The sequence below is a fragment of the Sorex fumeus genome, unplaced genomic scaffold (assembly GCF_029834395.1).
Source record: "Sorex fumeus unplaced genomic scaffold, SorFum_2.1 ptg000035l, whole genome shotgun sequence".
Taxonomy (NCBI): Eukaryota; Metazoa; Chordata; class Mammalia; order Eulipotyphla; family Soricidae; genus Sorex; species Sorex fumeus.
The window spans coordinates 40,194,922-40,207,076 of record NW_026606092.1 but is presented as its reverse complement, the minus strand read 5'-3'; the positions used below and the strand labels follow the sequence as shown (position 1 = coordinate 40,207,076).

The following is a 12,155-nucleotide window of genomic DNA, read 5'->3' as shown; positions in this document are numbered from 1 at the left end:
TGCCCTGGGTTTATTGAGTCTGGAAGACTTAAAGCCAACTTCCAAGAGATGTCCCCGGCTGTTCTGCTCAGGCGAGTTCTCTTGGGGGAGAAAAGAAAGATGCCTGGAGCCTTGTCCTAACTGGACATTTGCCACATCGCTGCCATGTCCATTCTGCAGTTTGTATACTTCTTGGGGTCTAAAACAGAGGAGGCCAGACTGGGGATTGTCCTCACCACATCAGAGTTTTTCCCTCCACGGTGGAAACAGGAATAAAACAGAGATCAGGGATAGTCTTCCCCGGGAAAGGGGAGATAATGCTGGGGAAAGGGCAGCATGCAGCCTGTGGTGAGGGGGTGGGGGGATTAAGGTGAGGGGAGGGGAGAGTTGCGTTTCCCCAGTACCACTGAAGACTGGGGGAGGCTGGGGTGCCCCAGACACTCTGGGACTGCTTTCAAACACTTCCGTGGTGGCTGCAAACCTTCTCAAATCCAGCTAAGACCCTCTGCCCCCGCCCCCCCCCCCCCTTCCCTGCGGTCCAGCCCCAGCTCTGCCTTGAGGTGAGCCTGGGATGGCATTACCGTGTGATGGAGAAACTGCTTCTGTGTGAACGGAATGCTGGAGTTGGGGTGGCACTCTTTGGTGAACTTGTACTTGGGGTGAGGACACAGATGATAATCTATGGAGGTTTCTACATAGGTCAGTGGGATCTTTGCAGCAAATACTCCGGGAGCGGGATTCTGCAGGGGGGAGAGAGAGAGAGAGACAGAGAGGAGAAACCAGCCCAGATTTGGGATTATTTGCCAGTTTCCCCAGGTGACACCCAGGGTCTTCCGGGGCACGCTCAGTTACCTATCAACTTGTCTGCAAAAGGAGAGCAGAGGTGTTTGCAAGCTGACAGCATTTTAAATGTCACCGTTATTCATAAATGTCGCCTTTCTAATTCAGAAGCTTCATTACATACCATGTGGATTCACAAAAACTCACAAGGAAGGAAATTTAATGGAAATGCCAGCTTAGGATAGCTTAAAGTATTTGTTTTCAAATTTGATGAATTGAGGGGAATTATTAAATAAGCAAACTGGTTTTTGAAAGCAAATGACTTCTGGTCTTGAAAACAAAAATAGCTTCTTTAAAATTACTTTAAAGAGAAGACAAAGAAGAGCGTGACATTTGCTATGCCAGGAAATGCCAACATTTAACATTGTTTAGATAATGTTTTTAGTTCAGGAGGGCTCCATTTGGACGTAATATCTGGTTTTAAGAGAGATCCTGTTGTGTTGTTTTTTAAACCAATTTTCCAGCAGCACCAATGGAGGCATAGAACAAGCAGTTATTCCAAAAATAAGAAAATAGTCTTTTTTTCCTATTCCTTCTAGGGCTTGCCCAACACAAATCTCAGTCTTGGCCCATTCAACAAAGCGTTTAACCACTCATTAATTTCAGATGTTTAAGAACTAAGTTGAGATTTTATTCTTTTTTGTTTGCAAGATTTCCAAAAGCAATTTTAAAAAAATAACAAAACTCCACGGGGCTATTGGAAACCCAATATCACCGCCAAGAAATAAAATGTGTTCCCCATCTCCCCACAAGAAAAAGAAGTGTGACAGCTCCCAGAGGCAGAGAGGAAAAGGCGAGTGGTGGCCAGTGTATGAATGACTTGGTGAGTGAGGAATGCTGGGTAGACGAAGTGAGAGGCTGACTTGGAGGTAAGGTCAGGGAGAGAGATGCGGGGAGGGCCCTTGGCCAAACTCAGGGATGAAAAGGAAGGAGGACAGGGAGGCCATGATGCCCTGTGCCAGACAGTGTAGAAACACTATAATGTAGAAATAGGCAACCCCTTCAATGAGCATCAACAGTTTTGAGTGTGTGTATGTGTGCACATGACGTATGTTTATAAATATACATATAGTTATAACACAACATCAGCTCTCTCTCTCTCTCTCTCTCTCTCTCTCTCTCTCTCTCTCTGCCCTCCCCTTCCTGTCCCAACCCATCCCTCCACTCCTTTTCCTTCTCTTCCTTTTTTGGCAAGGGGTGTGTTGGGGGCGGGTACACCCAGTGGTTCTCAGGGATTACTTCTGATTGCTCAAGGATCACTCCTGGTGGGGCTCAGGTAACCAAAACCAGGGTCTGTTGCGTGCCCGGCAAGCGCCCTACCTGTTATACTATCTCTCCAGCTCCAGATTCCCTTCTATCCCTAGAGCCAAATAGGATGGGGAACAAGAGACACAGAAGCATCTAGACACTGGGTTCTGTCCCTGGAGCTCAGGGTTAGCTCCCTTATTCAGGGACCAAGGTGAAGAGCAAGGGGTGAGACAGAGCAGGGAGGTCTGCGTATAGATGAAGGTGAAGGAAGAAAACACATAGCAAGAAAGCTGGTGGCTGGGGATAGGAGAGGGATGTTTCCTGTGCCCCTGCATGTCCCCCTAATAAGCCAGACAGCTAGAGCGCCCTGGAAGAAGAACCAGAGGGCCAAGGAGAGTATGAGCGCCCCCATCTGGGCTCAGCTGCTCCTCTCACATCAGTTTTCATTTTAGGGTAAAGGTAAAGGTAAAGGCCCTCCCGTTGATCGTCGATTTGCTCGAGCGGGCCCAGTAACGTCTCCATTGGAGACTTTGTTGTTACTGTGTCTGGCATATCGAATACTCTCGGTAGCTTGCCGGGCTCTCCGAGAGGGGCGGAGGAATCGAACTCGGGTCGGCCATGTTGGCCGCTTGTAAGGCGAACGCCCTACCCGCTGTGCTTGGGAATCTTGCATGATACCAACTTTGATTAAACACCCTCCAGTTTGGTCCTGGAGCGATAGCACAGCGGTAGGGCTTTTGCCTTGTGCGCAGCCAGCCTGGCTGAACCGGGCTCGATTCCTCCGCCCCTCTCGGAGAGCCCAGGAAGCTACAGAGAGTATCTCGCCCACATGGCAAAACCTGGCAAGCTACCCGGGACGTATTCGATATGCCAAACACAGTAACAACAAGTCTCAAAATGGAGACGTTACTGAGCCTGCTGGAGCGAAATCGATGAACAACGGGAGGACAATGCTACAGTGCTAATCTAATCTAATTGAATAGAACTTTATTCCTGCATCTTCTCGGATATGTCTTTCTCATATTTGTCCCTTTCTTTTTTCTCCTGGTGAATTTTGGCTCTGCCTTCAAGGATCCCTTTGCTGTTCTGGCCCCAGTATTAGTCTAGTGATCGCCGTCAGAAAGCAGTGGGGCCGTTCACCTTCTCCTGCTGGACTCGGTCAGTGCTGGTGTCATGCTTCCTCCTAGGACACTTCACCAGTTCACTGACTTTGTAGTGGCCTTGCCCAACCTGCACCTCAGTGTCCTTTTGGCTGGCCATGGATCTTTACTTAGGGTTTCTGAATCCTTTAATTTAAAGTTACATTGGTGTCACTGTCCTGTCACTGTCCTCCCATTGTTCATCGATTTGCTTGAGCAGGCCCAGTAACGTCTCCATTGGAGACTTTGTTGTTACTGTGTTTGGCATATCGAATACATCACGGGTAGCTTGCCAGGCTCTGCCGTGCGGGCGAGAACTCTCAGTAGCTTTCCGGGCTCTCCGAGAGGGGCGGAGGAATCGAACTCGGGTGGGCCATGTTGGCTGTGTGCAAGGCAAACGCCCTACCGCTGTGCTATCGCTCCAGCCCACATTGGTGTACTACTAATGTATAACAAACTGCACAGGTTAAGAGTATACTAGTTGATGTTTTGACATAAGTTTTATCTATAAAAACATCACCACCATAAAGATCTCCATTACCCATCCCAGCAAGGTTTTCTTCTTGCCTCTAAAGAACTTTATATTTCTCTTACCTCACCCTCCAAATCCATTCATCCACCCACTCATCCCTACCCCATCACTAATTTGCCTTCTGCCTTTATAGATTACTTCAAATGATGTTCTAGCCTTCCATATACATGAGATACTATAGTTTCCTCTCTTTTTTTGGTCTGATTTATTTTACACACAACAATTATTCTGAGATTCATTTATGTTGTTACATGAATCATAAGATCACTCCTTTTTATTTCCTGAGTGTTAGAATTACATAGTAATATCAACTAATCTGTTGACTTCCTCCCTCCCTCCCTTCCTCCCTCCTTCCTTCCTTCCTTCCTTCCTTTCTTTATTCTTTCTTTCTTGGAAATATAAAGCTACTCTGTGTAGTTTAGCAAAAGTCTTTATTATCATGGGTAAATATCTAGGAACAGAATGGCTAGATCATTTGGTAGGTGTGTATTTACTATTAATTTTTAACTGAACTTCATTAAGAAGTTTCCCACCTGTTTTTCCAAAGTACTTGTACCATTTTACATTCTCACAGCAATCATTAATTTTAGATATACTAACAGATGTGTTTTATTGTGTTTCAGATTTGCATTTAACAGATGATGCATTATTTTGAGCATTTTTTCCATGTGCATTTTTGTTGTCAAACTTCTTTGGGGAAGTTTCTGTTCAAATTTCTCAGCTATTTTTAAATTGGTTCTTTGTTTTTTTTATTCACTTTTAATAGTTTTCCATTCTCTTACCAGATATGTAATATCTAAATATTTTCTTTAAAGTCTACGATTTATCTTCTCATTTACTTCAATTACCTTTTTAGAAGAGCAGGAATTTTGAATTTGCACAAAGACCAAATGAATTCATTCTTAAAAAAATTATGGATTGTGAATTTAGTGTTGTATAAAAGAAATATTTGTATAATCCAAGGTTGCAAAGCTGTGTGATTTAGAGATTTTTATATTTATATTTACATCTATGATTTATTTTGTGTTAATGTTTGTAAATGACATGTGGTACAGGCTGAAGTTCTTTGACTTTTTATTTTTAGCAAACAGATATCCAAATATTCTAGCACTATTTATTGAAAAGACTTTTTTAAATAATTTTCTTTAAACTCTGTCAAAAAATTATATAACTTTTGTCAAAAAATCATCAGAGGGACTGGAGCGCTAGCACAGTGGGTAGGGCGTTTGCCTTGCATGCGGCCAACCTGGGTTCGATTCCCTGCATCCCACATGGTCCCCCGAGCACCGCCAGGAGTAATTCCTGAGTGCAGAGCCAGGAGTAACCCCTGTGCATTGCCAGGCGTGACCCAAAAAGCAAAAAAAAAATCATCAGAATTGGTCATATGCATGCAAATATTTCTGAATTCTCTATTTTTATGATAATACTATGTGTCTTGATCACTGTAGTTTTAGACTAAGCCTTGAGTTCAGTAGTATAACTCCTCAAAGTCCTTCAACTTTTTTCTCTTTTTTAACAAGTGAACTAAAATAGTTTTACTTAAAGAAGTTTATTTATAGAGATATGAGTGAGAAAGAGAAAAAGAGAAAGATAGATGCATGTTCAAGAGAGAATATAGGCGTCTGCAGAGTAGAATAAATCTCCAATTTGTTTTTCACAGGTGTTTTGGATCCTTGAGATACAGTTAGTAGAACTGAGATATAAAGGTGCTGGTCTGGGAGTGGGGAGAGCCTCTGGTTAGAGATGGAGGGACTCAGGCACTCTGAAGGTGGACATTGCATGTGTAATACAGTAATATTGATTCTAGTATTCAAAATAAATAAATCATTAGAAAAGAAAAATATCATAACTGACTAAAAATAACAAAAATAAACCCTGACCCAAAGTTGTTCGATATATTTGCATTCCATACAAATTTTAGAATATGTCTGTCATTTTCTACCCCACAAATCCCCAAATCACATTAATTTTTTAAAAATTTTTATTAGTGAAACATCATGAGGTACAGTTGTAGACTTACAAATTTGTGTGCTTGGGTTTCAGTTATACAATGATCGCGTACCCATCCCTCCACCAGTGCCCATTCTCCACCACCACTGATCCCAGTATCCCTCCCACCCCCCCATCCCCCCCATCCCCCCATCCCCCCATCCCACCCTCCCTCTGTGGCAGGGCATCCCCTTTTGTTCTCTCTCTCCATTTGGGTTTTAAAATCACATTAATTTTTACATACTAATTTTATTGGAATTTTACTCATCTCTTTTTAGTTTGGAAAGAAGAGACATTTTAATAATACTAATCTCCACTAACATTGGTATATTTTTACTTTTATTTATTTTTTAATTTACCTCAGTAGTATGATTTTTCAGGACAGTGTGTATCAATCTCAAATTCTGTTGTTGGGTCTATCCCAATGTATCATATTTTAATATTTTTAAGTAGGCAATTTCTTTTAAAAGTTAAACTTTGAATTATTTGTTGTTAGTCTATGGAAATAGAAGTGACTTTTTGCTTGATGATCTTGTATCCTATAATCTTGATAAATTCATTCCATTTTGGCAAATCTGGGGGGAAATTCCATTGGAGTATCTATATAAACAATAATAAGTTTGTCTGAAATATGAAATACAAATGACCAAAACGCATATGAAAAAATACTCTATATCACTAATCTACCAAATGTAACCTGCCCACACGGCGGAGTCTACCAAATACCAGTAACAATGATGGGTCTCATTCTCCTAAAGAGCCTTGAATATAGCACTAATCTCAGGGCTAGGATGAAGGAGACGTTACTGGGGCCTGCTCGAGGCAATCAACGAATAACAGGATGGTCCTGATTCGTGATATCACTAATCATCAGGGAAATGCAAATCAAAACAACAATGAGATATCACCTCACACCAGAGAGACTGGCACTGGAATACATAACAAAGAACAACAAAGTTTTGGTGAGGATGTGGGGAAAAAAAGGGACTCTCATTCACTGCCTGTGGGAATAGCAACTGGTGCAGCCTGTTTGGAAGACAATACGGTCATTCCTCAAAAAAAGCTTGAAATTGAACTTCCATAGGATCAGCAATCCTACTCCTTGGAATATACCCCAGTGGCCCCAAAACACAATGCAGAAAAGATGTTTGCACTCCCATGTTCATTGCAGCACTAGTCACAATAGCCAGAGTCTAGAAACAACCTAAGACCCCTAGAACAGATTAGTGGATAAAGCCATGGTACAAATACACGAGGGAATTCTACTTGGCCGTAAGAAAAGCTGTAATTGGGGCCAGATAAATAGTTTGCCTTGCACACAATCAAGCCAGGTTTAATCCCTGGCATTCTATACTGTCCTTCAAGCACTGCCAGGAGTAAGTCCTGGGCATAAAGCCAGGAGTAACCCCTGAGCATATGTCAAATATTTTTTCTATTAAAAAAAAGAAAAAAGAAAGAAAGAAAGAAAATAAAGAAAAGAAAATAGGTAGTCATGTAATTTGCTACTACATGGAGAGTATCATGTTGAGTGAAGTTAGAGAGAGAGGGACAGACATAGAATGATCTCTCTCCTGTGTGGGAGGTAAACTTCATAGGGGGAATATTAAATACCCAAACCCAAAACACTGGCTGGACATTTCAAAGAGGATTGACCATTTGATGGCGGTGGTGGCAAAGATGGATAGGTATTCGCAGGAGAATGCTTCTGTTATGGTGCAGAGTTACTGAGAAAATAAAGGGGCCAAGAGCACAAGTACCACTTACAAAAATATAAAGTGGGTCGTAGTCCAGAGAATTGGCTAAGGTCTCCGGCGGCTTCATATTTAGGATGGAAAGTCTGCTGGGGAGCTGGGGGGTGCTGTCCTGCTTTGGCAGAGTAATGACAGTGGCGGCTTCATCCTGGAGCATGACCGGGAGCAGATATGTTGAGGGACATCAGGACAAAAGGGGACGGGACAGGGAGGGGTTTCTGGCAGACACGCTTTGTTACCTCAGCTCCCTGCTTCAGGGCTCGAGCAAGCTTCTGAGGTGTGTAACTGATGGAAGACCCTTCTATGTAGAATGGCTGGTAGCCCTTGAGTTTGTACAGTTGAGGAACCTGAGGTGAAAAGAAACCAACGGTAAATGTCCTTCAAAGCCCGATGTGGTGGGCAGAGATGGACTTCGCAAGCACAGCACAGGGCTGCCTGATGGAACAAGGAGAAAAAAGAGCCATGTTCTGAGCATCAAGTGTAACACCCCTCAGTGGTGGGGGGGACATCACCTGCCAGGATCCAGCTCTATCCTGGGTACCAACACAATATGAACATTCACAGACCAAGGGTCTTCACTGGACAAAAACACCAAACACTGGTTTGTCAATTTCAGATGTTTATCCTTTTAAAAAACAGAAGGGTCACAGACCTTAAAAGAAACAAGTCTAGCTAACTTTTATTCATGTTAACTTGTATTTCCCCCCTCCCTTTAGTTTCTAAAAGCTGTCAAATAAGATAGCTTCATAAATACAAAATATATGCATATCCAGAGTAAAGATGAAAGTTCCCATAAGCTACCTCGGGAAGGAATCTGTTATACACCCCACAAACCACAAAAGCAGAACAATAACCTTCAATGTTATTGGGAAGAAATCCAGTGAACTTATATATGGCAGATCTGACCTGAAGCTTGAAGAAGGAATAATTTTGCTTGATTTGAACTTCTGAAGCTTTAATCGGGACTGGTCCAAGGCCATCAGGAGCCTAAAATGCGAACATTCAAATTATGGACATATAATCAGCACTGAGCCACAGTGATGATGCATTTTTCTCTCAAAATTGCAAGCATAAACAAAAAGTTCTATTCTCAATATAACTGTGACCACAGTTGCTACTTGATGTGTGGGGAAAAGAAAAAATGGTGGCTATTGCCCTTGTTCCTTATCTCTTAGTGTTAAGAATCTTCATCTCTTTTATGCATTTGTGGAAACCGTGGTGCCACTCAGTACCCACTTGAGGAGAGAAGGATTTTATTTCTAGCTGCTAGGAAGTCGGCAGATAAAAACAGCCCTCAGGGCTCAGCTCCTTACAGGAGCTGCTGCCTCTAAAGGGAGCCTGTTTCAGTGTAGGTTACATGCTCTTCAAGGCAGCCCACTCCCAAGGACAGGCTGGACAGAGGTGTGTGAGCTGAGGCCTGTCTCTCTGCTGCAATTCCAGAGCTGTCATGAGTTCAGCTGAGGCCTTTGCCCTGAAGGGTTCTAGTCCTACAACTCTGTGTCCATTTCTGGCCTCCTTCCTGCAGGTCCCAATGTCAACAGCACTCCCTGATAAATTCTTTGTTGTCAACATGGTGCAGACACCCAGAATACCTACAGCAGTCCCTGCTATATTATTGCTCAATAGACACTGTATTTCATCTGAGATATCATCATGAAACAAATATGAAGCAACCATAATATGTCATCTGTTCCCAAACATTTTCCAATGTCATAGATGCTAAATAAAAATGTGATTTTAGGGTTGACTGGATACAATACCTATGATATGAACTTAAAATTTCTTTATAACTAGGAATGCTGAACGTTTTGTTTTTCATTAATCCTGAGCAGCAGAGAAATGAATGAAATAAACAAGCTTTGAGTAATTCAGAAATTATTAGTTAGAGTCTACCCTATCATCCTTTCCACCTGTCAATTATTGAGTGCCATATCCCTGAAATTTACAGAGGTCCAGAGGCTAGTTTTGAAAATATTTTTCAGACTGAGCTGGAAAATTCAATGCTGAGGCCCGATGACGCACTGTTACTTGGGCCCAGAAGTGTTTGGGGTCCTCCAGGGCCACACCCCATAGTGTAGGGTGTGTGTGGGCGGGGTCATGTAGTGCCAGGGATTGAACTTGGGTTACCTTCCCAGTCTAACATGTGAGATGCTGAAAGTCAGCTCAGCAATTCTTGAGTAGATTGACCTGAAATGCTTAAATGTTATAAGATATGAACAGCAAGTTTATTTTTTGGAACTAAAATATTGCTTTGGATATAGATTCCCAATATCAACAAACCATGTGAGCTTGGGCAGTATTCTATTACTATGAATTTTGTGTCTCAGTTTCTTCCTCATCTCTAAGATGATAAACATTTCATACATATTTGTTGGTGAGAAAGCAAAAGTCATTCAACTGAAGTGTTTGGCACAACTTCATTCATGGTAAATACAAAATAATAGCCATTATTTTTACTATAATGCATGATATGTCTTACAAGGCAAGAGGAAAAGTTATACAGTAAAGAGATAGAGGAAGATGAAGAGGAGAGGTGGAGAGGTGGAAGAAAAGTTGGAGGAGAAGGAAAGAGGGACAGGAGGAGGTGATAAAGTAGGAGAAGCATAGAAGAAAAGGAAGGAGAGATGGAAGAGGAGAAGAGGAAACGAGAAGTAGAAGAAAGGGAAAGGGGGAAGAGAAAGAGGTGAAGAAAGAGTTGGAGAAGGAAAGGAGGAAGGGGGGAAGTTCCAAGTTTGGTGGGATTAGAGACTAGATTTAGGGGCCACATGCCCTCATTACCAGGTCAGCTTGTAGGAACCTCATCTGGCCTCTCCATTTGCTCACATAGCAAGAGGGCTCACTTGAGAAAGATCCACTTCTGTGTTTTTTCATCTAACTTTCTGCTCTTAGCCCCAGTTTCTGGGAGTTTCAGGGTTTCTACTGGGTTCCAGGTGCTTGCATCGGATGCCAGGGACATGGCTTTAGATGATGCCTGCTTTACCACTGGGCACGAGTTCCTGGGCATGGAGCTCCCTTAAGAGCTTCTTGGGAAGAGAAAAGGGGATGAAACCCTGGGCTGGTCTTAGTGTCTTCCTAACAACCATCTGATTGTGCCTAGCCCCGAGCTCCCAACCTGTTGATACTCACCAATTCTTTGGAGTCCTGAGGAGGACTATAAGTTGGGAAGGAGAAAGGTAGGATGTTGTTGGAAGAAAGAGAAGAACGACGAGGATGATCATCATTACTCATCCACATATGAAGAATTTTGGACAAATCCATCTCTGTGGGGGAAAAACAAAGCACCATGTGAACACAGTTAAAAAAAAAGTTTAGCCATTTTTACTGAAGTACCAGGGTTTACAATACTATAAATTTTACTTCTCATTCATGCCACATCCCAACAGCACATTTATCACAGTGTGCCCACTTCCCTCCACCAGTGTCCAAAGCCCCACCCCCCCCCACCCTAACCACCCTTTCTCCCATGTGAGTCAAATCTATAGACAAAATCTCCAGTTCCAAGAGGGATCCTCATTCACTGATGGTGGGGTTTGTCGACTGGTCCAGACTTTTTGTAAGACAATATAGGCTTTCCTCAAAAAATAACATAGAGATTGAGTTTCCATATGACCCAGCAATTCCACTCCTTCGAATATACCCCAAGGGTCCAAGCACAATGCAGAAAAGATGTCTGCACTCCTATGTTCATTGTAACACTATTCACAGTAGCCAAAATCTGCACAACCCAAGTGCCCAAGAACAGATGACTGCATGACGTTGCCTTGATAGATCTACAGAGTGGAGTACTATGCAGCCTTTAGCAAAGATGAAGTCATGAAATTTGCTGTTACACGGATGGATCTGGAGAGTATCATACTTGATGCGATAAATCAAAGTGAGAGGGAGAGAAACAGAATGATCTTGCTCCTTTGGGGCATATAATAAAACATAATAGGGGCATAATTGAAGCCCAGACATAAAAGAAGCAAAGGGTAGGAGGATGGTTCCTTAGTAGGAAGTTTGCTACTGTTGTGGGAGGGAAGGTAGATCAGGGAAGGGACCACTAAGACAGTGGCAGAGGAACGTGGTCACTCTGAATGAAGACCGGTGCTAAAAGTAGGTAAAGTGACATGAATACACCCTATCAATAATGGTACTGTAAACCAGTGTCTAAAGGAGTGAGTAAGTAAGTAAAGGCCCTCCCGTTGATCATCGATTTGCTCGGGCGGGCCCAGTAACGTCTCCATTGGAGACTTTGTTGCTACTGTGTCTGGCATATCGAATACTCGGTCTAAAGGAAAGAAAGGAAAAAGTGCCTCCACCAGCCTCACACGGTAGGGGGAAAGGCAGCTCAGATAGAGAAGGGAAGACCAAATAAAGGATGTTGGGAGGATCCTCCAGGATGGGAGAGTAGACTCTAGACTGAACATGATGGCCACTCAATGCTTCTTTTGCAAACCACAACACCCAAAAGGACAGAGAGAACAAAGGGGAATGCCCTGCCACAGAGGCAGGGTGGGATGGGGGGGATGGGGGGTGTGAGGGATACTGGGATCAGTGGTACTGGAGAATGGGGACTGGTGGAGGGATGGGTACTTGATCATTGTATAACTGAAACCCAAGCACACAAATTTGTAAGTCTACAACTGTACCTCATGGTGCTTCACTAATAAAAATTAAAAAAAAAAGTGCATCCAA

General features: G+C 42.9%; 1 protein-coding gene across 1 annotated transcript in view; it reads right to left on the bottom strand.

The window, feature by feature from the left end:
- CFAP221 (cilia and flagella associated protein 221) overlaps positions 1-12,155 on the bottom strand; it is a 95,273-nt gene that overhangs the window by 19,869 nt on the left and 63,249 nt on the right. Inside the window, exons 16-20 of the mRNA XM_056117687.1 lie at positions 10,605-10,738; positions 8,385-8,465; positions 7,718-7,825; positions 7,492-7,626; positions 561-719 (exon numbers count right to left, since the gene is read on the bottom strand). Coding sequence (XP_055973662.1) covers positions 561-719; positions 7,492-7,626; positions 7,718-7,825; positions 8,385-8,465; positions 10,605-10,738 — 617 coding nt within the window. The remainder of the gene's footprint in view (positions 1-560; positions 720-7,491; positions 7,627-7,717; positions 7,826-8,384; positions 8,466-10,604; positions 10,739-12,155) is intronic.